The sequence below is a fragment of the Mytilus galloprovincialis genome, chromosome 8 (genome assembly GCF_965363235.1).
Source record: "Mytilus galloprovincialis chromosome 8, xbMytGall1.hap1.1, whole genome shotgun sequence".
NCBI classification, from domain to species: Eukaryota; Metazoa; Mollusca; class Bivalvia; order Mytilida; family Mytilidae; genus Mytilus; species Mytilus galloprovincialis.
Window position 1 is genome coordinate 43,951,959 of NC_134845.1, and position 27,954 is coordinate 43,979,912.

General features: G+C 31.0%; 1 protein-coding gene across 1 annotated transcript in view; it reads right to left on the minus strand.

Moving 5' to 3' along the window:
- Nucleotides 1-27,954, minus strand: part of LOC143042007 (uncharacterized) — an 81,672-nt gene that overhangs the window by 52,194 nt on the left and 1,524 nt on the right. Inside the window, exons 2-11 of the mRNA XM_076214211.1 lie at nt 16,576-16,809; nt 15,794-15,895; nt 13,914-14,158; nt 10,447-10,757; nt 9,677-9,975; nt 7,527-7,729; nt 6,699-6,891; nt 6,112-6,213; nt 5,297-5,404; nt 109-213 (exon numbers count right to left, since the gene is read on the minus strand). Coding sequence (XP_076070326.1) covers nt 109-213; nt 5,297-5,404; nt 6,112-6,213; nt 6,699-6,891; nt 7,527-7,729; nt 9,677-9,975; nt 10,447-10,757; nt 13,914-14,158; nt 15,794-15,895; nt 16,576-16,705 — 1,798 coding nt within the window. The 5' untranslated portion in view covers nt 16,706-16,809. The remainder of the gene's footprint in view (nt 1-108; nt 214-5,296; nt 5,405-6,111; nt 6,214-6,698; nt 6,892-7,526; nt 7,730-9,676; nt 9,976-10,446; nt 10,758-13,913; nt 14,159-15,793; nt 15,896-16,575; nt 16,810-27,954) is intronic.

A 27,954-nucleotide genomic window follows, 5' to 3' on the forward strand; every position in this document is an offset into this window, starting at 1 on the left:
TATGAATTTTTCTAAATTTAAACAAATATATTTAGTTGGATTTTTAAATTCATGGTAATTTGTGACAAAAATTTACCAGATATCTATCAATAACTTATATATGCTTACTGTCACATTTTGAATATCCATCACCATGGAAACCATTTCTACATTTACATTCATTATGTCCATCACAGAAGGCATACTTAACACAGCTATGTCCATTACATAATTCTGAAATTATAAAAAAATCAAAATTAATCTTTTACACATTCCAATTACCTATTCAAAAGTGATATATTGGTTTCATGCTTTCTACCTACAGCTGTGTATTACTACTTTTAAAATGTGTTAGAGTCTGTCCTAACTTATAATTCATTACATGGATATATTCAAGGTCAATTTATTTTCAAGGTTACTGCATAGAGTGGACTGATATCTGATTTATATGTAACACAACATTTCATATCTAGATCAATATTGCCTTACATAAAGCCTGACATTTAATTGATTACAATTTTAAAGGTTTGTTTGAAGTAATTTATTTCAGCTACTGATGATTTCTCACAGACAATTGAAATGTTTCCTTAAAGTTGCTGTTTCAAACAAAGTAAAATTTTGGCAACTATCTTGAGATACAGATTTTAAATCATAAATTTGGTTGAGGACAGCACAAGGATATTTTGAACCGTCTTTTAGTTTGAATACAAATAAATTTCACTGCCCACTCCATAGTATTTCTTTACAGATATATGAAGTTCAGCAAACCAGAATCTATTATTGGCTTTGCAGGCTTTACATTAGCATAACAATGGAAGTCTAATTTTTGGTCAGGACCACCAAAGATATACATTAAGGTGGTATCCAACTAAAATTAATTTGGCTCTATTAATTTTCTTAAAATTTTGACAAAGTATTTACTTTGACCCTTTTACAAATATATAAAAATTTCAAAAATTTGAACCAACCGTTTTATCAGAAAAATTACACTGGTTATATAGCAGTTTGACAAACACTTATTTTGATCATTGAAAAGCTTAATATTCCCTTAACAACACAACGTAATTAAAACGTTAAGATGATTTTACAGAGTTATCTCCCTGTAGTGTTAGGTACCACCTTAAGTGCAAAGTTTAACAAAGTTCTTTCTTGTTTATAAAGGACAAGAAAGTTCCATCCAACATCAGAAGTGAAATGATGAGAGTATTGAAGAGACGAGCAAACAAAGGCTTGAGCAGGAAATCTATTATCAATTTCATATGAAGCTTCATTAAAAAAATATGGTTTATTATACTACACTGTATTTACATCATATTTAGTCATTCTGTTTAGTCTTAATACTGCACTTGAAAACTTCATTCAGTTAATCTGTTAACATTATCATACTTAATGACCCATAGGATGAAATTCTGCTTGAGTAAAACTTGGCTGAGTTACTCAGTACACAACTTCTTCGTCAATGTTTTAATTCAACTGCAATTTTTAGTGAGTCTGAGAAATGTAAATTCATTTTAAATTTAACAAACATTTTAGAATAACCTTATAGTTGCTAAAGCTTTGCAACTTTGTCTGTATATATTTCTAAAGACAATACTGGAAAAAGTAAAGTACAGTAAAACCTTATAAACCGGCTGGTTTGGACAGTGAGCTGGTTTATTCAGGTTCCCGTTTTAACCGGAAGTAAATAACTTCTGTCAGATTGTAAATTCCAAAAAAAAATGAATAGACTGATAAATTAAAATGCAAAACGCAATAATGTTATAACTTCGTATGATTGTTGTTTTGAGTCTTCAATATTCATTAGCTGTAAAAATTTAAGAAACTGGTTGTTTCCTAGAATTTAAAATAAAATAATATCTTAACAGTGTTTTTCATATCATTGTATATCAAATAGACCTCGATAGCACTAGTCTCCAACTTGTCAATTTCACTTTCACTTGGTTTTTCATTTGCACCACAATACCCGCTTTGGATTGTAACACAAGAGTTTCGTTGTACTCCCATGATCATTAATTATCAACGTTGGTGTGAAAGTCAGAATAATATCAATTGAAATTTCATCACAATCGAAACTTTGTCTGTCAGTGTACACTGCACATTGATTGTTGTCATCCAGGTGTTCTTCATTATCAGGGTCATTTGTTTAAATAGAGGTTTATAACAGGGAACCCTGAATTTTGAAAACACGAGGTAAATTCTTACTCTGCGATTTGAAAAAAAAATTCAAGTTACAATGTAAGTTTACTCTGATATACAGTACGGGTAGGGACTTATTTTTATGGATGTCTTAATCCGTCTAGTCGGATATGAATAATCGGACATTTTTATGGTAGGTAGTATGTTCATTAAACAACAGATCCAGGTGTGAATGGTCCTTTCATCTTAATCCGTGTTGCTAAAATTACGGTTCACTGATTTCAGAATCAGATTACCTGTAATTTTAACCTCTCAGTCACTTTATTGATTATATTAGTTCTACATCGTATTTGACATAAAATGTTTTTACAGGTGAAGTACTGGAGAAAACATTGTTTAATAAAAATAGCCTATTTTTGTTAATTATGGTTTTGATATTTCAACTGTTAATATTTATTTTCTTTGTTCCTAAAAATTATTTTTATTTTATGTTCCTTTTCGTTTGTTTTTATTTTTTGTATCTTTTTGTTATTTGTTTGCATAAATTGTTTAAACATATATATTTTTACATGTATTCTATTTCTTGAAGCTTACGCTTATTTTTATTTTACTGATTTATTTTCCACGTAAATCCATTGATTAGCAGAATGCTATCTCAAGTGCTGCTGCATACATTTTAGTTTGACGCGGTCACATGCAAAATATTTCTAAAATTTGTATTTAATATTCTGTCTGTTGTGTCAGTTCCGAGATAAAAATAATTACAGTGAGCAACACTTGTATATTATTAGTAGCTTGATGATTCTTTGTAGTTTTTACTTTTTACTGTAAACAAATATTGTCCGAAAGTTGGAGATGTATGACTAAAATAGAACGCAAATAATAACACTAGAAGAAAATATTGATTCTTCCTGGGCATAAGTTTATTTTAAGATTTCCGTGTTTGTTCATTATGCTAAATTAATATACTTGATCTGCATTTGGGGGTAGGGGGTAAAAGGGGTCCGGATCTCGAAATCCCGGGCTTAAAAACACGAAGTCACAAGGTCCCGAATTTAAATAAATTTAAATCCCGACATCGCGAAAAAAGAATTCCCAGATCCCGAAAGGGTTAATCCCGAAATCCCGAACTTATTTGCATAATATTAATTTACGCACAATCCATGTAACAAAGGAAACTTGTATGTTATATTTTTTATAGCAATCTAAAAGAAAAAATTGCCGTGAAAAGACAATTCCATGATACACATATCAGTGATCAACAGCGTGTGCACGTGGTTGAACTTTAACTTGACTCCACTCACAATAATATTGAATGCTAATAAAAGATATTAAAGATCGATTTTGTCCACTGCACGAGATTTTTATATGGCGGGAAATGTCGTAACAGTAAACACAGGTGACCTTACTGACCGACCGTGGGAAAATTCATTCATGATTAAATTTGATGTGGAATGATTGATAGTATTGTGTTTTAGTTTTGAGGCTCTTGATCGATTTACCAGAATAGAAATTTAATCGATTTACATACATGTATAATAAAAACACGATTTAGTCTTCTTTAACTATTTTTTGTTTTATTTTTATCAGTCATTTCCCGGATTCCCATTTAAATAATCTATTTGGAGACCTCCTTTAAACTTCGGAAATAATACAACATCGATTTAAAAAATCAAACTGACTGCGCGAGCTTTAGAATGACTAGAAGTACGACGAAAAAGTAAAGACAGCTGATCATGACTAGTACGACTAGCCTTCAACCCCATTGGGGTATAAATGTGCATTTAGTCAATAAACTATAAAAGGTTAAACTTTGATTTTCGTGTATCGATTTGATACAATTTGTAAAATATATTTATAACACCGGCGATTTTCATAAAATATTTTAGACATGAAAATAGAAAGGCATATTATCTCGAGTGTCAACAATTTTAAATAAAATAAAAAAATAGGAATCGAAATATGATCTCGGCGTTATAAATATTGTATTAAAGGAAACCAATTGTTTGACTTTCAAAGAGATTAACGGGAAATATGTCAAAATAGAAAGCACGAGTGATCTGTCTGACCAAAATGTTTCACTTGCGAGAAATGATTGACAGGTGTGAATAGATGTAGAGGCTCCGACGGGGAAAGTTGTATCAAAAGGAAAATAACTTAATTCACAATGCCTATATATATTTCATAAATACGATATGTTGGCCTTATACTTAAAATTGAGTTTCTTATAATAACATATAAAGGAACAGGACGTTAAAAGCGGGAAATAATATAACCATCAACGAAAACTCGTATAATTTACGGGATTGAAGTCTCAACAATTTGATTTAACTTCTATTGAAAACAGTCTTGGTTGTTATTAGGCTTATTATTTTCAATTAGATGAAATATTTACGGTTTACAAATACAAATACAAAATAGTTTATTGGCACAAAACTATTGAAATAATTGGCAACACAATATATTGTTAAAAATCGTCTTTATTTCATTTTCAAATTATAAAAATAATTTTAATTTTTATTCTTATATTTAATTTTAATTTTATTTCTTTAATATATTTAATTTTAATTTTAATTCTTTCTCTTTGAATACAAAACAATATTTTACATTTATCTATCCTCCATAAATACTAATATATCTGTACAGGTAAAATTTAATTCTAATCAAGTTGGTACAGATTGATTTACGACCTTCCACTTGGATATTCCACAGCAGGTGTTTATTACACTGGGACAACTGTCCGACCAGTCTGACATCTAGACGGATTAAGGCATCCATAAAAATAAGTCCCTACCTGTACTGTATATTTGGCGCGTCTTACCTGGCTGATTGATTATCCTGCAAAGACATATATTGTATAAACAACTATGTTTTGATTGCATATCCATCATTTAAAATTAATTTGACAAAGCAGTTTTGACAGGTAATAATTGATGTAATTAAAAGTTTTGGGACTGCATCATAAGACCAGAATTCGAAATACACAGGGTCCGGTTTACAAAGGGTATTTTAACAAAGACTTTGAAGGGAAAATAACGGACTTTAATTTTTGGCCGGAATAGACAGGAAACCGGTTTATTCAGGGTCCGGTTTAATCAGGTTTGACTGTATATATAACAGACAACATGGAACATAAAATACCCCCGCTTCTTGTCCAAGCTTATTACCCATGATGCCTTACTCTGACAACTATGATATCCATCACCAATGAATCCAGGTTTACAAACACAGTTATAATTGACACACACAGCATTACGATGGCATTTCTTTCCATAACATATTCCAGCAACTGTAAAAAAGTTAAAAGTTACATTCAGATGTAGTATTTTACAGATTTTCCCTCTCTTCTTTCAACAACAGCTTAAAAGTTTTCATTTTTGGTGATAGTGTATTTCATCATGGAAAACCCAACAATTACCTCCTTACAGATTTGGACCACCTATTCGCCCACTACAATTAGAAACATATGTAAAAGTAGCCTTTCCGTGACAAAAAAATAGTTCTTTCTTTACCTAATCACAAAACACAAATTTCCAGAAATGAAACTTTCGGTGAAAGATAAACATATATAGGCCATTTAAGTAAAAATTTACTTGAACATGATTTTGCATTAAAAATTAGGGGTAATGCTTTCCTTAGTATACTAAATTTTAGATTTCCAGAAAATCAGGGTTATTTTTAGTAGCACTTGACTTCAGAAAGGTAGAGTTTCACTTTAAACATTGCCTGAAGATTGGCATATATAAAGATGATACATGTACAATTCAGAATATACCTGGTTGTATAATGCATATGTTTAACATAAGGAAAAATATTTAAAAAGCTATGAAAATTTGTAACTTGTAAATAATAGATTACAATAAAGCATCTTACATTCTGACATCAAATACACTAAAACTGTGTAGTAACCACTAACAACATCAACTGCATGGTTGAAAACTTGATCTTAACTAAAAGTGTCTGTCCTTCTGAAGTGGAATATAATAATAGACTTACCTTCACATTCAATATAAGCATTTCCATGGTAACCATGATCACACACACAGCGATTGTCTTCACAGTGAGCAAAGTCTGAACATTTTTTACCATTACAAAGAGCTGTGACAGAAAAGATACAATAAATTTTTCAATATAATTCACAAAATCTAGGACAAAGCCCAAAAATGTGCTTAAAGTATTTTAGCTTAAAAAAAACTTTGTAATAAATAATATTTAATGTGACAAAAATTCATAAAATCAAGATAAGCAGAATTTCTGTGTCATTTGGTCTCTGGTGGAGAGTTGTCTCATTGGCAATCATACCATTTCTTCTTTTATAAAGTTAAGTCAAATACTACGACTAAATTCAATAGGTCACAATATATTTAATTGGTCAGTAAAATTGTGCTGTACTTTAAACTGCCATTTAATATGTGAAATAGTACAAAACTTTTAATTAATAAAAAAGTATTTATTAAAATATATTTTTAAAAATTTAGAAAGCTATAATGACCATTGACCTGTATTATAAATGTTACAATTGATCAGTTACAATTAAGTCCTTTCCAATGCAAATCATACATTCAACAAATATTGACACTTACGGTAGCAACTGTTAACCCCATCACCAAAATATCCCTGTTTACAGGCACAACTAGGTTTCCCTCCTTTCAGGCCACATGATGCATACTGATGACAATGTAAGTTAATTGGTGTTGTTATCAATGACCCTGTCCCATTGTTATAGTTACAAATTAACAGGCTAGAACAATCCAATGTCATCATAGACTCTCCAACCTGTGAATAAATATTTATTTATGATACTGTGGATTCATTATATTTTGTGGGGTACTAATAATTTCTTGTCATAATGCTATCAAGGATGATGGTTTACCTTCTTATGGATACTGTGGATTCATTTATTTTGGCGAGTACCAATTTTCGTGGATTAAGGAAAACTTGCATAGTCATGGATATTTAATTTCGTGGTTTTGCTGAAGTCTGTATACAAACCTATAGAAAATTCTTCATTGGTTGAACATTTAATTTCGTGGGTCACCCGCGAAATCCGTGAAAATTGGTATCCAACGAATAATAATGAATCCTCAGTAATCATTTTTCAAAATTTTGAGATGAGAAGCACATCTCTTATGTATACAAAGCGTAACATACATATGAAATTTGTCAAAGTATATTTGTTCTGACTAACAGAAGTTCCCTAGAAACTTTCTTGTAAACAATACCATGATATTTGTTCCTGTTTAGAACAATATTCTATACTCTTTAATACATGAGAAATAAGTCATGTAGTATTTGTTCTAGAGGAAACAATATTACAGAAAATTTCTTCATTTATATGATTATGAAGGAAGTTTTATTTTATAACAGTGCTATTTGAAAAAAATCTGTAAAATATGGATACTATAACTTACTGGTATATAACCCATCTTTGATTCACAGCCACAATCATCAACTGGTACACAGTTATCACCACTGCTGACAAAGTCAGGTAAACACTGACATCCTTCTGTAGGTGGAAATAGGCACTTGGCAGGATCAGGATTTGGATCTAGGCAGGTGGCAGGACAGCCACTCACACCAGTACTGTATCTCATGTTTGAAGGGCATGCCATTGCTGAAATAGAAACTGACATTGAAACCTATGCATTTGTCAGGATTAATACTAACATTTGTGCAACAACTCATGTTGATTCCACATAACATTGCTGAAACCAGAATTTGTCAATGAAGATGATACATTTGTCAGGAGGCTCACTTAAATTTTTGTTTTCATTCATATATATTACATAATTACTGATGGTTCTCAAAATGAGTAAAGTTTTAACAAGGTTTTTTTTATAAAATAAATGCAAGTGTGGCAATCTCGTCTCACATAGCTTGTTTAACATCCACTTAACAAGAATGCCCCTTTCAGAAGATCTTTCTGCTGGATGGAAGAAGTCTTAAAATCATATGAGATAAAATATTTTATTCCTGGACATCTGTAAGTATGCTTTTATGAATTGAATTGATTTCATAGTGCAGAAATAGATATAGATATTGATTATTTATAGCAATTTTCAGAACAGTTTAAACAAGTGATACTTGTCCATTGAATATATATAAACTAAAAGTTACAGATATGAAATATGACATTCTATGTTAGGAATTTTCACACTGATCAATTACCTAATTGAACATACAAATCCTATTAGTGCTTTTTTTCATAATTTTTGCTTAGCTCTTGTAATTTACAAATGTTACATTAAATTCATGGCAATTTAAGCTTTCGAGATGAACCATAAAGGTAAATATAGAACATCTAAATATAGGAAAGATCAATAAAAAGTTAATCAATCATGCACAAATCCTATTGATTTCTTGTTTTTTATTTGGTCAAAGCCACCTTGGTGGTCTTGTGGTAGGATGCTCAAATCAAGTATGTGTGGTTGTTAGTTTAAATGTTAAGGTAAATAATAATCATGTAATAATTGCCACTGGACATTAAACGCTCATCAATGGTGTCTTCATAGTTAATTATCTAAATGAACTATTTCAAACTTGGGTAACTTTATTAGGGAAGACCATATTCTCCTCTTTGTTAAATTTGCACCATTCAAAGACAAAATCAGAATTTATCTTTCTTTCAAATAAAAAAAAACTCGGCATGAGTTAAGTTTTATCCTGTTCAGTATTATAGACAAAATTTCACATATCATTTCATTGCCTATAAGAAAATAACCATCACTAGAAGTTAACCAATCAAATAATACCACGTGTTTTTCTGCGTACAAGCTTTAAAACGCGCCTCTTAACCTCCAGTTTTCCAATTATTCCATAGAAATACCAAAGAAAACCATAATAGTGCTTTGAAACACTCAATGCAATAAAATACAATACAATATTTTATTAATGTCTCACCTTTTACGTACCGATTATCAGGTTATCTGCATGTTGATATCGTAAAATATCAGCTGCGAGACATAATATGAAGCTTTTTGTCGAGTGAGCGTAGAGAACGAGATCAAAAAGCCTTCATATAATGTCAAGCAGCTGATATTTTACAATATCAATATGCAGATAATCTGATAATCGATTTATCGGGCTATATTTGCGTGTTTCAGAAGTGTTTTCTTTGTTTCACCAGCACACAAAAGATGACTTGATAAGTTCGGGTCAAAGTTATTAACGTCGGTTCAAACATTATGACGTCGCTGATATGTCCGGGTCAAAGTTATTAAGGCCGGGTCAACGCATTTGACGTCACAAAGACATGATACGGAATAATATTAAGAGCTGAACAGAGTGATATAGACAGTGGGACGACCGATAAAAAGCAATACATAACACATTGATTAAAACAAATCACACATATATATGTAAAAGCCATTCACATAAAATTATGAGAAAACTCAGAAATGTTTCCCTGCAATGAAATATAGCATTTATTTCCTACAATTGCCAAATTTAAGGGAATAATTTTTTTCAACCGTTTTTGGTATGCAACTGGATGTGACGTACTATGATTTGGTGGTATTACACCTACAGAGGCTGTACATATATTTTGTATACCGATACATACGACAAAAGTTTTCTCTCCTCCATTTAACAATTACACCTCTAGATTCACACTCAGCCGCCAAGCTATTTAAGGATTCACACACGATCTTATTTCTACGCTGGACATCATGATAGTATGCACAGACATCATATCTACAGGAAGCATACAAAGTCTCCGCCAAATCCTGATGGTCTTCAATACAATCTCGGAAGGGACTATGCGCTTGGTTTTTTATATGTAGCATTCCACAATATTCCATCTTCTCTACATACTGGTCCAGGATACCTGTGCAGGGATCATCCATAGCTTTAGTCTCACATCTTTAAATACAATTGATAACAAAATTAGTTTCAACATTTCATAAATATCAACTCTTGAGTAAAAGTAATCCAATAATGTATTTTATTCTTATATATTATTCTTGCTGTATTTTCAACCTAGTGCTTCTTTTAAAAAATTGCCTGTATTTGTAAATAGAACATCCTTGTTTTTCATACAGAAGCAACTTAGACATGTTTCATATATTGTAATTTTGATGGTATAATGCAAATGAAAATTACAATGGTACTATTTAGACATTTAAGATCGAAGATGCAAGGACAAACTACCTCCATTGAAATGTGAAATGCGAATGCTTATAAATGCTTTTATTTCTGTTTTGTCAGCGGCTCCTCTTCTTCAAGTACATGTATTACATTGCAATTCTTAACCAAATATAGATGTACATTCAGACTAATGGACAAAGGATAATCTATATAGTCATTTAGCATAAAAACCATAGCAAAACTGACTTTTCTGTTTGAAAACCAGTGTCATCTTTAACTTCAAAACTTTCACCAATAAGAACTTCATAATTTCTCTTTCCGGACACATCTGTACCATCTCTGGTGACTAAATCATCATCTTTCCCATTACAATTCCCACATAAACCTGTCAGATTTGCACCATACTTTCTAGGTACCATAACAATGGCCTCTGACTTGCCATTCCACAAGACTGATACCCCACATCCTGTGACCAGACGGCCATATTCTCCAGTGTTATAAATCGTCACATTCTGGTGCACAAGTTTGACTGGCATGTATTGTAATAAACCATTTATCTAAAAATAAATACAAAAACAATAAAAAAAAATGTTTTATTTATAAGGAAATACTTAAATGATTATCACTCCATAGAAAAGTAATTCTTTTCATATTATGCATTATAGTCGCCGTCACTTAAAATTGGCACCATGTTTTTTGCTAAATTTTTCTTAAATATCGACCGCGTTTACTAAAGATCATGTTTTTCAATTAGCGGAATAAAAATCCTGTCCAAATATCCACTACTGTCCTACCTTTTATTGTGTTTGCACTGTATAATCCTGACCTTCACATAATCCAAGATAATTTTGTATGGTGGAATCCGACATTGTTATTATCGGAAGTGTTGCCGTGGAGTTCCACGTGCTCTCCATTTTCTTGTGTCTCTCGGAGCTTTTCGTCATCTTTACGTAAAAAAGCGCGGGAAATTGTATCATCAATGACAATGATATTACTGGAGAGTAACGAATGTTATGGAATAAGGGATCCTCATAGAAACCAAGATGGCGGTTTTACAATGTAAATAATCTTGAAAAATGCGAAGGTCAGGATTATACAGTGCAAACACAATAAAAGGTAGGACAGTAGTGGATATTTGGACAGGATTTTTATTCCACTAATTGAAAAACATGATCTTTAGTAAACGCGGTCGATATTTAAGAAAATTTTGACTAAAAACATGGTGCCAATTTTACGTGACGGCGACTATACATTAGAATGTAACATGTGTATTTTTCATCATTAAGTTTCTTATTTTTGTACATGAGAGCCTCATAAAAGATTTTTGTATTGCAAATTAATAGTAAAATCTTTCAGTAAAAACTTGCTAGTATATCAGATTTATACATTTTCATTTTCATTTTTTTTTATATTGTAAATAAATTGTAAACTCTTTCAGTAATAATCTTGCTATTATATCAGATTTATACATTAACATAGTGATTTTTTATTTAAACTTCATATTTGTAGAATGTGAAAATTATGCAGTAATAGCTATAGAAGCATACTGAAAAGGCAAGGCCCTTCAATTTGATTATATCACAATTAAATACAAAGTGCTAAAGACCTCAAACATGACGTTGTGTTCTTAAGGGAATATTAAGCTTCTCAATGATCAAAATAAGTGTTTGTCAAACTGCTATATAACCAGTGTAATTTTTCTGATTAAACGGTTGGTTCAATTTTTTTGATTTTTTTTATATTTTTGTCAAAGGGTCAAAGAAAATAATTTGTCAAAATTTTAAGAAAATTAAACGCGCCAAATTAATTCAGGTGTTAGGTACCACCTTAAGGCGGTACCCAACACTTTCACTAAAATTAATTTGGCTCGTTTAATTTTCATAAAATTCTGTCAAAGTATTGACTTAATAAAAATATAAAAATTTAAAATTTTTTGAACCAACCGCTTTGTCAGAAAAATTACACTGGTTATATAGCAATTTGACAAACACCAATTTTGATCATTGAGAAGCTTAATATTCCTTTTACAACACAACAAAATTAAAACGTTTAGCTGACTTTACAGAGTTATCTCCCTGTAGTGTTAGGTACCACCTTAAATGTTCTTTTTGAATTCTATTTATTTTTGCTATTTAGATGTATATTAAAGTGTAACAAATGATATCGTTTTGTCCAATCTTTGAAGGATGTATGCCAACATTGTAGTTTTTCTACTGTTGAAAGTAGTCAATAACAGCTAATAACAATGCTGAAAACGTAATAGGTATACTAAATTATTGTTATTGAGGTAGTGTCAAGAAAAGCAAAACTTTACAGGTAAAATACTGAGAAATTCAAAGAACTAGAAGCATATGATGAAGGAATGACGCGTTAAACATTATCCTGATTTAGAGTAATTTCTCGCAATTTGATTGGCTGATATTGTCCTAATAAATTTCAGTACAATTTTTTATCACGTCAATTGGAATTATCTCCCTTATTTATTACGTCAATTGGAATTATCTCCCTTATACGATTGACCTAATAAAAAACAAAAAAACAAAAAACAATTGAGTTGCTTTGTAGTCATAATATTTTTTTATTTTTCACATTTTTTGATTTAATATCTAAAATATATTTATTGATATTGTCCTTACATTGAATTTGTGCAATATATGTTCTACGAGGGACAATATTCACCAATATTCATGCAATAACCCTTTTATTGTATAGCAATATAATATTTAAAAGTGAAAACTGGTTTAAACTAAGATTTGATTGTTGGTGACGTCATGAATTTTGAAGATTTATTGCACTAGTGCAATATTAGAATTTATTGCACGCTAACTTTTGGTTACTTTCTGTGGGAAATATTATATTGCTATACAATAATATGTAATATAACAAAATCATTACGTTATGATACAGAGAAATAACTAAATATTGGAATGAAGTTACAAGGTTTATTAGGCTATTAAATATCATTTTACCTTGTTTTTCTTCTCTCTTTGACTTTGTGGGATATATTACTGAGGTCATCATGGTCATGTACAATCAAATATACATATACTATTTCAAATGATTTTGCCTACTTTTTTTTTAATTTAGACACACCTTTCCAATGTATAAACAATTCTCTTTCGTAATTTATTGCATCAATGAATAATTCAAGTCCACCTGTTAATGTTTGTAACAGATTGAAAAACTATTAAAAAATACTTAGGTACACAAGAGTCCAAATCAATAGTTTAGTAAATAGATTAAACTTCATCTTTTACACTTGACAAGATCATTTAGGCCTAACCACAACACGATCGGATATTAATGACTTCTAATGAAGTGTGTACTAGTGTAAGTAAACAAATCAAGTAAAAATAAAAATCCTCAATGATAAACAAACTTTCTTTTCTGTTATATGATATTTGTCACAATTTTGTCCTTCAGATTATAAGAATAGGTACCAACAGTATGGAATGAAATCCAGTTGGCCAATTTGTAAGCAGCATGCATGCAGTAGGTAGTTTGGAATGGGGAGCAAAAAAAAAATGGTTGACAAGAAAATAGTGTTTACAATTTTTGACATGCATAAAAAGTTGTTGCACTATTTGATTTATTAAGTGAAGGTAAAAATAAGTGGGTGTCCTCTGTTCCACTGCTTGTGGGCCAATTGCAAAGAAGTCTCAAATTGTCAGAACTTATTCAAAAGCTTGTAGATAAACACACAATCTACTTACATAAACTTTCTTCTTTTTATGCAGTTGTATTTTCATACCATACATATATACATCAATCAGTCTGGTATAGGAAACTCTCCTTCTACTTCCCCTTTGCTCATTCTTTATTTCAATATTGAAGGAACAGTTTCCATGAGGATCATGAAACTTTGTCATGGTATATTTACAAAAGCCATTGAATGTAAAATACTTCTTTTCAAACTGTCTGTAATGTGGATCTCCATATGCAGAACAGGTACACAAATCTGAAAATAAAAACGAAAGCCTCACACACTGTGGATTCATTTATTTTCGTGGATACCAATTTTTGTGGATTCATTTATTTTCGTGGATACCAATTTTCTTGGATTGAAAAAAACTTGTATTTTCATAGATATTGGATTTAGTGTTTTTCTAAAAGACTGCAGTTCATCATACAGCAAATTTGCAATTCTTTGAACATTTCAATTTGTTGTTTCCCTGTTCCCTGAAATCCACGAACATTGATATCCACCGAATAATAATGAATCCACAGTAATAACAATTATTCTTATTCTAAATCTGATTTCTAGAACAAATAATGATATGTTAATTATATATATATACATGCATGTAAATAACAACTGCCAAGTCATTAAAGGGAGGGAATTGATAGTAGTCTTTATGTAGATGAAAATCCAAAAATATTATCAATGTTCTTTCAATCATTTCAACAGTATGTTAATTTTACTGACAAATGAAAAGCATTATTTAATCTTGACACCATAGTGTATAAATAACAGTTAAAACCTCAATACAATATAATACATGTTTTAATTGACATAATCGACATAAACTGGATCTTTTATAGTTTATATATCCAAAAAGATACTTAACTCCTATTATCATTTTTGTAATATTTTTTTCAAGTATTGTTGTTGCTCATATCTATTTGTTGAAGACAAGAACTCAAAATAAAGCTATTTTTAAAGCTTTTACAAGTCCAAATTCAAGTGTATATTACAAAATAATAGAAATAAGTATTTTTAAAACTTGACACTCTATCCTAATTTTACATTTATGTTGTTTGAAAAGCTATTTAAGATATTATCCTTAGAAACTAATTGGTTCTTTAAAGACTTATTCTTACAGCATGTACAGGCTATCTTTTCTGGTTTTCTATTTAGATTAGACCTTTGGTTTTCCCGTTTGAATGCTTTTAGGGCTCTTTATAGCTTACTGCTCAATTTGAGTTAAGGCTCTGTGTTGAAGGCCGTATTTTGACCTATAATGGTTTACTTTTACAAATTGTGACATGGATGGAGAGTTGTCTCATTGGCACTCAAACCACATTTTCTAATATTTATCTATCTAATATTATATTGAATATTTACTCTATCTGTACTAAACATTGATTTTATTTTTCAACACATGTATACATAACTTAACATGTATTAATTTCTATCTATTATAACTGATGGTCCTAATCCTTTTCACGTTAATATTTTTGTACATGCATTGCATAAGGTCATTCTTTTCTCAAAACTGTTTTATGACATCTTTGTATGTATTTGCTTGGAGTTGTACTGATGGATATTTTTGTCTTGGAGAATTTTGGTTATTTATTAGTTTAAATTGAGCTTTGAACTACCGTTCAGATACTCTTGAGTTTTCATATTGTTGTTTTTATACTTACATCTGATGAGACAACCCTTTCAAACTGATTTTGACAGTTTGTTTTTATTTTGTAATGTTACACCACTGTCCTGGGTTAAGGGAGGGTTGAGTGTTTACAAACATGTTTAACACTGCATCGTTTCCTTATTTTTAAAGGAACATCTGATCATTGTTATATCATTGATTTTGAATAATTTTATGATTTTTTATTTCAAGAGTCCAATTTTTTTTTTCATTTTACATACCTTCACAGAGATGGTAGGGATTTCCAAAGTATCCTTTCATACAGCGACAGTTTCCCTCAGAACATTCAGCGTTAGTACCACATTCACTGTCATCAAAACAAACTGAAATTATAGAAAACAATCATCATGCTTTCATTTATCTATGTTGCATTTTTCACTAGATAAAAAAAGTTATTTCATATTTAAACACATTCATTTATTTATTCATGCTATTTTCATCTTGTGATTCAAAGTATTCCCAAACAGGAAGTAAGATTCAAAAAGTGCTCACTCATTACATGATGATTAGACCGTTGGTTTTCCCCGTTTGAATGGTTTTAGGGCCCTTTATAGCTTACTGCTCAATTTGAGTCAAAGCTCTGTTGAAGGCCGTATTTTGACCTATAATGGATTACTTTTACAAATTGTAACATGGATGGAAAGTTGTCTCATTTCCAACCAAATATGAAGTCATTCTATTCATAAATTTTAAGAAGTATTGGGAAATGATAAAAGCAACATTATAAGTTCTTACAACAAATTGAAAAATTTAGGAAGAACAATTGGTATCAGAGACCTGAAAAGTGTTCACACATTTAGTCAGCACCTCAAATCGTTCTGGCTACCGAGTCCTAAGACCAATATTTCAAAATTTTTGATATGTGCCTAAACAAAGTTTTTCAAAAACTTACTAGTCGGAATATAATTTTATTAGTCTGGTGCATTGGACTAGGGCTAACAGTACAGAATGCACATTAAAAAGGAAAGTTATTTGTTCTGGGCATTTTATATACATGCATTACCGGCTTTGCGTGTAGTATAACAGACTTGAAACCGTCCATCACAGCCCCCATCAGTCCATAGTCTTCCTCTATTGTCAGCTCCGAAGGTCACATCTTTTTCACAGAGGTTATGGGAATATTCCCTCATCATTAGGATTGAGGTAATCCCTTTGGAATGAGGTATCCGACATACCCTCTTCTCCAGCGATCCTGGTCTGCATCTTCTTGTTTTACATAAAATTTCAGTCTTGTCACCTAAAAATAAAAATGATTGATGGATTTATTGATTGATTAGTGTTAAATGCCACTTTCAGCACTAATGCCCTACTTTGTGGTGAAGGAATTATAATATAAATGATATCTAAATGTTAAAGTAGTTTGTTTTTTATAGCTACTACAATCTTTTACCTGTAGAACTGATTCTGTACAGTACAACTATCCCATAAACAGACAAAGAAATATCGTCATACAAGACCTTAGGTCTTACAAACTATAAATATAGATACTAAATTTTTCCAAAAAAAACCATCATTGAATCTTGATATCTAATTGTTCCATCAAGTTCATGCAAAACATGCATATAAAGATTGGTTGCAGAACTAGTATTAAACTCTAGACATCATTGAGATGGTAGCCATCTCTGTGGGCCCGCTGTAAATAATGTGTGGTAAAAAGTTTGTATGGATAATTTGTTAGGGACGGACAGGTCAACAGTCAGAGGGACAGACCATTGACCAAGGAAGTTGTTATACATAAAGGCACATCCTCCAGTGTTGGTTAATATACATGTCAAATCATAATTGGTCTAAAGATATAGAGCAGACATGATCTGTAACATAGGACATGTGGTTGTCAACCATGAATTTCCAAAGATGAATATCTTAAATAGTAAATTGAATACACATGTAGGTGCTATAAAGTCCTACCTGGCTTATAAATTGAAATGACACACTACAACATGCTGCAATATTTGGATTATTTTATATGTGAATGACCTCTGAAACTAAGGAAAAGGTCAATTGTAAACTAAACAGATGGATATATTATGCATGTTCTACTTTTAATGGATTCAATCACATATAACAAAGATGACAAATATTTTGTTTATAATGCATAATGAATAAGCTATAGACCTAATAAATAAGAGCCTGTGTATTCAACTGAGTCTTAAACCAAGGCCACTTTCCAACAATGAAAACTAGAATATAATTCATAAATAAAATTCTCTTTTTTGCTGACCTTTCTGTTGTTTACGCATACTTACAGGTACTCTCTACTATAGTTTGTGCCAAAAATACAAAAACTGGTTAAAAAATCAAACTTATTTAAGGGCAAAAACTCCTATTAGAAGTGGAATGTCAATTTCAGCTATGTGAATTTTTGTTAGTACCATTTTTCGTGGATTACGGGAAATGTGCATGTTCATGAGTTTTTAATATCATGGTTTAGTGGAAGTCCGCATTAAAGGGGCACTAGCTACGAGATATATAAAAAATCTAAAGTTTGATTTTTTTCTGTTCATTCAATAAGGAAGGTGAAATAGTGAAATAACAATTCGCTTTTTGCAGCCAAAAAGGTTCAATTTTGTCAAATTACGCTAAGAAACATTGATAATAAGTTATTCACTTGCAAGTGAATGAGTCGACCTCTTTAAATCCGTATTCATATGAACTTCAATTTAACCCCTAGCTAGATTGACAACGCATGCATTGTACATGTACTGGTTATTTAAAGAAAAAGAATGTCAACAATGAAAGTGAAACAACGGTAAATCATTTTAATTACTAATTCTATTTTTAATATATATAAAATAAAATCAAACAGACCTATAAAAATCCAATTGCACATGTTGGGTTAATCTATTCATATCTTTATTTATGTTTACATCGCTTATATGGTCATCTGAGGTCAAATCGATAGTTAATAAGATGGCGTCTGGACTAAAATACACACGAAACGAACCTATATATTATCTACCCCATGCTCTGTAAACTGTTTATTTTAGACTTTTGATAGTTTGGATAAATGTTATACATTGTTATAAATCAAATATGGGAATTTGAGTCAAATCGGTGACCATAAATTTGACAGCTAGTGCCCCTTTAAGCCTATAGGAAATTTGTCATTTGTTGAACATTCAATTTCGTGCTTAATTTTTATCCACAAAATCCATGAGAATTGGTGTCCAATAAACAAACAAAAAAAATTAGGAATCTACAGCTGATCATTTTTGTTCTTTGAAGTTTCTCTTTTGATACAGTTTTGCCCAAAATGAAAAAATAAGGGTAAGATTCTTATTTAAAAACGGGCAAAAACTCTGTAAAGAATTGACTTACATAATTCCGCCATGTTCACTTACAAATAGATTTAGTCACTCTCTTATCAATTTTGCTATCTAAAGGTTCTCTTTAACTATCATAGTTTTCAAGGTAACAGACAACATTGAGAAAATGTCTTTAAAGGGCAATAACTCCTGAAAAGAGTCAACTGGTGATATCCTCTTTATTGACTTATACATTGTCAGTTTTGCTATCTAAAGTTTCTCTCTTTTAAAATAGTGTTCAAGATAAGACAAAAAACACACACAAAATAAAAGGTTTATCTCCTTTAGCTGTTATGTCAATATATATAAATGAGTTGACTGACAATTTAGACCATGTTTTTCAAGATAACAGACCAAAGCAAATAAAAAAAATTTTTTTTAAATAATTCAAGGGCAATAACTCATGAGTAAGCTGACAAATTCATCTATGTATGGCTTATTTGTAGATTTTGCCTTCCTGATAATTTTTTCCTCCAAGGCTTTTGTACTGGTCTGGTCTTGGGGATTTTTTTTATTATGACCACTGAAACATTGAATTGGGCAAGCACCATATGACATTTGTCATTTTGTCAAACAGACATAACAGTTGTGACAAAAAATCCATATCCCTATTAAAAGCCAAATATAGCTATATTTAACTATAGAGCAAATCTCAATCTATAAACATGATAAACTAAAATTGACCACTGGAGTGAAGAAAAAAATTGGACGACAAAGTCTTGTAATAGAAATTTATTTAATATTTCAGTTCACCTAAAATAGATTAGATATAAATGTATTAAGGTGGCTCGTGGGTACAAAAATTTCAGCAAAAAATTAAACCTTTATTTTTTCATTACAAATTTTATTCATTACACAATTAGTTATTACTTTATGACATGGTACAAAAATCAACCCAAAAAATCGATTCGGTTTGGCCCCAGATGACTTTTAAAATGTTTATATCATTGAAAAAGCTCCGAATTATCTCACTTTGGTACAAAAATGCCATTTTTGGGAATTAAATTTGAAATATCTTTTTTAACTCATCGGTGACCTACATTTTTTATTATTGTTTTCAAATACATGTAAGCTGTACATAAACTAAATAATTGTAAAATTTAAGCGATTTCTGTAATTACGTTATTTTTTTATTTCGATATTACCTGTATTACTCCTATTAGCAAAATGATTAGTTCAACAGAAAAAAAGGACATTCACAAAAATGTATGCTTCTCCCGGAGGCAGATTTTGAGCTTAAATGAACGGTCCCCCATTTTTTTATTTCATTTTTCTTATAAGTATATGATAAAGTTCATTTATAAAAAAATATAGCGAAATCCTATATTAGAAAAAAAATTTCATTTATACCCAGGAGCCCCCTTAACAAGCATGATATACCACCAAAAGAGAAATAAAAAAACAATAGATAATAATAGGGTACTAAAATAGAAAGAAAAGAAAATAACAGACCAAAAATATAAAGAAGAGAGAAAAGAAATGGAGAATGTGTCTATGGGCCACAAATGCCCCTTAAAAGTTGTAAAAATGCATGAGTCAACTTACACATACAGATGCAGGATTCACGTAGACTATTTTGTGGTCATTGTAAGCAAAAGTTTCATAACATGGTTGTGGTAAACTAAAGTAAGAGAAGAGAAACAACAGATATAGTAATTTTTCCATTTATAAAGGGGCATTACTTATGAACCATAAAAGAAACACCACTCAATGTTGAACTTGGGTTTGTATTTTGGGGTAATACATGTAATAAGCATTGTGTATAAGTTTCATAACATTAGTTGAGACAAAGTAAGGGAACAGAAACAGAAACAACAGGTTTAGAAACTTTTATGTTTATACAGGGCCATAACTCATGAATGATAAAAGTGACGCCATCCAATTTCGAACTTGATCTGTGTTTTGTGGTAATATGCATTGTGTATAAGTTTTATAATATTGGTTGAGGCAAACTTAAGTTAAGAGAATGGAAACAAATTTTGGGGGACTTTTTGGACAGCAGACAGATGAACATGGGACTCACTTAATGACCCCTCGGCTACTGTGTGGTGCAATAAAAATAGTCAAAAATATTAAGAAAACATAGTTTAGGAACATACCCCCATCCAGAACCTCAGTAAATCATCACTGATACATGGAGTAATGTGAGCATGAAGGGATGATGTCTTTTAAACATGTTGAAAGATCATTCAAAATATATTACAACTTTATATAAGTTACAGTACATGGAAATCAAATGGGATAACAATGCATATATAATTACAAAAAAAATTAGGCCACACTTAAAAATATTTTGGTTTGCCCAAACCCTACCTAAAGGTAGAGACAGTGGGTACATGTAGGTAGGTTTGCATTTTCTTTTTTTCCACAAAGAGAAATTGAAGTTTCAGATGTTTTTTAGTCTTCGTGTCTATCTTATTTAAAAAAAAAAACTTTCTTACATCAAGACAATAGATGATATTGAGTAGGCACCTATTTTCTAGGTAGGCTGCATTGGGATAGGTAAACAAACACATTCTGTTTTATGACCTTAACATTGTTGCAAAGGAACAAACTGTGAAAACGATTAACTAGAGGCTCTCAAGAGCCTGTGTCGCTCACCTGTTACTGTATTTACTGATGTCGGCCATCTTGGTTGGTAGGCGGGGTCATTAGACACTTTTTTAAAATAGATACCCTAGTAATGAGTGTGGCCAAGTTTGGTTAAATTTGGCCCATTATAAGTTTTAGAAAAGAGGATTTTTGTACAAGTTACAAAAAATGACGAAAAAGTTGTTATAATTTACTATAAAGGGCAATAACTCCTTAAGGGGTTGACTGACAATTTTGGTCATGTTGACTTATTTGTAGGTCTTATTTTGCTGAACATTATTGCTGTTTACAGTTTATCTCTATCTATAAAAGTATTCAAGATAATAACCAAAAACTGCAAAATTTCCTTAAAATTACCAATTCAGGGGCAGCAACCCAACAACAGGTTGTCCGATTCAGGGCAGATAGATCTAGACCTTATCAACAATTTTATCCCATGTCAGATTTGCTCTAAATGCTTTGGTTTTAAAGATATAAACAAAAATATACATTTTACCCTTGTGTTCTATTTTTAGCCATGGCGGCCATCTTGGTTTGATGGCCAGGTCATCGGACACATTTTTGTAACTAGATACATGTACCCCAAGGATGATTGTGGCCAAGTTTGATTAAATTTAGCCCAGTAGTTACAGAGGAGAAGATTTTTGTAAACTTTTACAGACGCCGGACGCGAAGTGTTGAGAAAAGCTCACTTGACCTTTCAGGTCAGGTGAGCTAAAATATATATTCATATATATATCCTTTGAAAAAGTTTAAAAACTGTTATTAAGAAAAAAAAAAAAAAAAAAAAAAAAATGTCCCAAAAAACATCATGACAATGTTAGTGTCTAGTTTTTTTTTTGTCCTTTTTCTTAATTTGCTATTGATGTCAAATATAAAATCTGTTGAATTCATTCACAACTTTTCTACTGGGGGCATTTAAAGCTTGATTCATTGTAAACACACTGTGTCTGTTGTTAAAGACTGCAGGATGAACTTCATGTCTAGATGATTAATTACGAACAGTTTTTGAAGTCTAAATAATGTTTGTTTAGCACTATTTTAGTCCAGAGCATTACCTTTTTTTAGCATATTTAAAAAAAAAAAAAACTAAAAAAATAAAATGATTTAACATGCTCAGACTTATCCTATCCAATTGTTTGATTTATTGATTGGTGTTTAAAGCCACTTTCAACACTATTGTGCTATTTTGTGACAGTTTTTATTGTGGGAGGAAGCATAAGTGTCAAAGAGAACCACATACCTTGGGTAGGAAAACTGACAATCCTAGTCAATTAGGATTGAATTCCAGTGCACATACCACTTGTGGGATTCAAACTCACAACCTCAGTGTTGACTGATTAATGTTTCAGTAGTTGAACTATTTAGACCACTGAGTCACAGAGGCCCGTATACTATTTAGACCACCGAGTCACAGAGGCCCGTATACTATTTAGACCACCGAGTCACAGAGGCCCGTATACTATTTAGACCACCGAGTCACAGAGGCCCGTATACTATTTAGACCACCGAGTCACAGAGGCCCGTATACTATTTAGACCACAGAGTCACAGAGGCCCGTATACTATTTAGACCACCGAGTCACAGAGGCCCGTATACTATTTAGACCACCGAGTCACAGAGGCCCGTATACTATTTAGACCACCGAGTCACAGAGGCCCATATACTATTTAGACCACCGAGTCACAGAGGCCCGTATACTATTTAGACCACTGAGTCACAGAGGCCCATATACTATTTAAACAGGAGGCAGTGAGTATGTTTGGCCTAATGCATAGTTATTATATGAGGCCAATATACTATTTAAACAGGAGGTAGTGAGTATGTTTGGCCTAATGCATAGTTATAATATCAGTCATTTTTATAGCAATGAATCTATTTTATTTGATGTTCTATACATGTTGATCAATGCAACATACTTGTAAGTTGTTCATACATGTATTTGCCTTTTTCATGTTACATGTATATACATGTTTACAATGTAGTTGTTTTTATATTACTGTAAACAAACTTATTTCCGCCAGAAACTGGTAGAATGTGGAATCTAACTCTATAAAATATTTGTCGATGTCCAATGTAAAATTATCCTTACAAATGAATTGCATTAGAATTCCAATTTATTGGTATTGAAATGGGTGCAAAAATATTCACCAAAGAAAACAATCCTTAAGGGAAAACTTCTTTTGAAATTAAATTATCATGAATTATTTATAATGATACATTAATAAAGAGTTTAATTTATTTAAAGAGGGTAACATCAGTTAGTAAAACATTAATCTGCCCTGAGGCTCTCTGAATAAATCTAAATATCTTTACAGAGGACAAATTCAACAAATTATTCCAAAAACAGATGAAATGTGAATAAATTCAGGGTTTTATATATCATAAATTTAAGACGAATATAGGATAGTTAAATTTCTGTGATAAAAATAAATCTTTCATTGTTTTCTTGGTTATCAGTACAAAGAAGGGGTGAGGGCCGTTATCATATGATTATACTGCTGATTGAAAATCCTTCAGGGCCAATACAGAAGCATATATATATATATATATCTCTTGATACTATCTTTTGATTTTACTGTCCAAGTTTGGTAAAAATCCAGGATAGTTTATGAATCTAATAAATGTTTTAAAAAATTTAACTGCAGTTTGTACATGCTGTATGTAAATACTAATGATAATTGGAATAAAAACCAAGTCCATTTATAAGCATATAAGTAAAAACATAGATACATAGGTACAAAATAAAAAAAAAAAATCCTTCTAGATTCTAGCTTTTGATTATAAACAAGCGTCTGTCCAAATTTGGTAAAAATGCAAAATAGTACAAGAAAATAATTAAATATTAAAAACCACAGAGTGAAATATGTTGTTTCCTGGCAGAAAATCTAAGTCCATTTAAAAGTAAAATATGGAAAAAATGGATTTATTTCTTTACAAATTTACTTCTGGATACTATCTTATGATCATAAACAAGCTTCAGTCTAAGTTTGGTACAAACCCAGGATAGTTTAAGAAAGTTATTAAAATTTTTAAAAAAACTTTAACCACAGGGAGAATGTAATGTTTTCTGGCAGAAAAACTAAGTCCATTGATAAGTAAAATACAGAAAAAATGGAATATTTTTTTTACAAAATTTACTTCTGGACACTACATTTGTATCTAATGATCATAAACAAGCTTCTGTCCAAGTTTGGTAGAAAACCAGTATAGTTTAAGAAAGTTTTTAACATTTCAAAAACTTTAACCCCCGACGACGACGCCAACAGAATGTAGGATCGCTAAGTCTCGCTTTTTCGATAAAGTCGAAGACTCGACAAAAATGAAATATATATTTAAATAAAAGTTCAACTTATAACCATTGATAACTATAACTGTGGAATATTTCTGTTTCAAATTCTGACAAAACACGTACATGGAACACAATTGAATTTTTCTTATATTATTTCAATACACAAAATAAAATAAAACTTGTCCTATGCAGCAAATTAAAATATATTCAAAATTTGGAGAGACAAAAACAAATACATGTAGCAACCTGTACTGAAATTGCTTTGGCCACAAAATCCCAATGGTTCCGGGAATATCAACAGGTAATATATGAGCTGAAAGGCTTATAAAAACATAATCAGTACATGCCCATTTATCCAGATGAGGGCTGATGTGATCATTTTTTGTTTTAAATAATTTTTTCAGTTTTAAGTACTGTTATTTACAACTTCTCAGTTTGTTGTTCTTTTTGAGTGGACCAAAGTTTGTGTGTAATTACATCTAACAAAGTCTATTAAAATTATTTTTGCAAAGAATTCCACTCAAGAAGGTGCTACATGTAGGAGCTATTTAAAGACAGATTTTTTTTTGGCTCTGTGCTAGGTCACGCCTTATTGTGACTAAAATGTAAAAACAGTACAAATTGTGCAGTTCCTTTATTTTTTGTGGTTTTTACTATGCATGTACTGATTTTTTGTATAAATGGATGGATACCAGAAGTCCTTTTTTATATACATGATATAGATTATATCATTTAATTATACATCATAAGGACCATAAGAGCTAAGCTTTCACAGGTAATTGATAGAAATATGACCGGACTGGATCGCATGTCAATAAGTGCGGGAGCTAGCTGACATTCTGCGACCCAGTTCTGATCATATTATTTTGTAGGGGAACTAACTCTGAATAATGATGGTAGAGCATAGGTAACGCATTGTCTGGTTTTCTTTATATAACGCACAAGAAGTCAATAAAACACTAAGTTCGATGATTGTATATTAATTATTCTCGAATAGATAAGCATTTATATTTACAACACAAGTCATACATGTATACGAATATGGGACTAAGTCACCATGATGTGACAAAGCCTAAAATTATCCAATTCTCTTAAATTACATAAAGTTAATATATCCAAGTCCCTCTCTAAAACGCATCTCCCTAAAATCTCAATAATCATTTTATGTATATCAAAGTTACTTGACCAATCAAAATACATAACTCCCAAAAAGGGGAGGGTAATTATTTTAAACCTTACTATTCAACATATGGTCCCTTAGATACCTTTTTATCAATTACAATCTTAGTTAAAGTATAAAATTATGTAACTAAAATATAACACTTCTATTGTATCTTATCTTAAATAGGAAATAGCTAATTACAGTCTTATTGTAATATTTTGAAGGTGCTAATAGCTTTACCTCAAGTTTACCTTAATCCCTAATCCAGAATTAAGAAAGACAGACTAATTATATTCTCTTTAAGATGTGAAATATTTGCATTTAGCCTTTACTTAGTTTTGACATGTTGACATTCTAACACTTTAATTCATCCTTTAAGGAATAAAGAAAATATAGATTTATTTATACAAAACTATTCAAAAATATTGCCAAGGAAAAATACCTCATTTTTCCTTGGTGATAGAAAAACAAATAAAAAATAATTTATCATAAAATTAACAGAAGAAAATATTTCACTCAAGGTCATAGTCATACATGTTTAAATGTATGTTATAGAACTAATCATAAATAATATGAATGGAGTTAATGTGTATAAATAATTTATGACTTGCAGCTTATTAGAAAAATTCTTTCTTATTTATGGGCCACCTAAGGATCACCTTCAGGTGCTGGATTTTCTCCCTGCGTTGAAGACACATTGGTGTTATCAGCACTTTGGTCCGTTTGTTGTCTCGTTGACATATTCACCATTTCCATTCTCAATTTCATCATTAGTTGAGGACAATCACCAACATTGATCAAAATAACCATGATAACCCATTTGTAGGATCATGGCCCAAATGGGATAAACTTTTTCAGTGCTAAAATTACGAGTTTATGAATTAAGCAAGTGTAGAAAAGTTATCATTAGCATTTGTAAAGGTCAAATTTAAAGCAGCGACTTTTTGCAAGCAACTTTTGAAGTCTTTTCAAGAAACTGAACAAGTTGCTAAATTGATCCAGTTGAAAAAAAGCATCTTACACAGGATTATCTCATGAACAACATGAACAATCAGGTATTCAGAAAAGTTTGTAACCAAAAGTTATATTTTGATATGTAATCATTTGCACAATATTCTGAGAGGAGTCTCAGACTTGGAGTTTTCTCATTTTGGGTATTACCACAGGGCCAATGGCATTATTAATGGCAATGCAAAGGGCCATAAAAAGAATAGGTTTGTTTGCCCAAATGCTACCTACCCAGAAAAAAGGCTGCCTACTAAAATTCTTTTATTGTCCTGATTTGAAGAAGTCTTTTTTTAATCAGATAGACATGAAGACTAATAAACACCCAATACTTCAATTTCTCTTTTTAAAAAAAAAAAAGAAAATGCCTACTTACATGACTTACCTACCCACTGTCTAAACCTTTGGGTAAGGTTTGGGCAAACCAAAATATTTTTAATTGTGGCCCAGGGTCATGTTAGTGGGTCAGACGAGGTTTTATTTTCAATTAGCAATCACTTTTTTTACATAGGATAGCGATCATCATTGACAGTTAAATCTAGTCTGACAAACTAAACAAGACCCTGTGCATTGCACTGCCGTATTAGCTTGTCTTGTGCCAAATAAACTAGGCGGTGAAATTACGGATCTCCTTAGTTGGTGATCGCAATACTGGTATACAAGTATTGTGCACCATACTGGTATACAAATTTTGTACCAGTATTGTATTCCAATATTGTACAAGTATTGTGTATTTTTTTAAATAAACAAAACATATAAGTAATAAATCTTTAATTAACGGTGTCATATATGTATGAAATTAACATATGACATGACAATTTTATAAGGAATAATTGTATGTTGACTGATGATGCCATTGATGGTACACTGCCATTGTCATCAAAGAAAGTTTTAAATCTTCAGATGGTTTTTTCTTAAGGGAACCGTACTGTCTCGGCATTGTAACGAAATCTTTACTTTCTTTTATGTTTTCTTTCAGCTCTCTCTTTCCAAGACTTGTAGTATATTATAGTGAATTTTAAATTG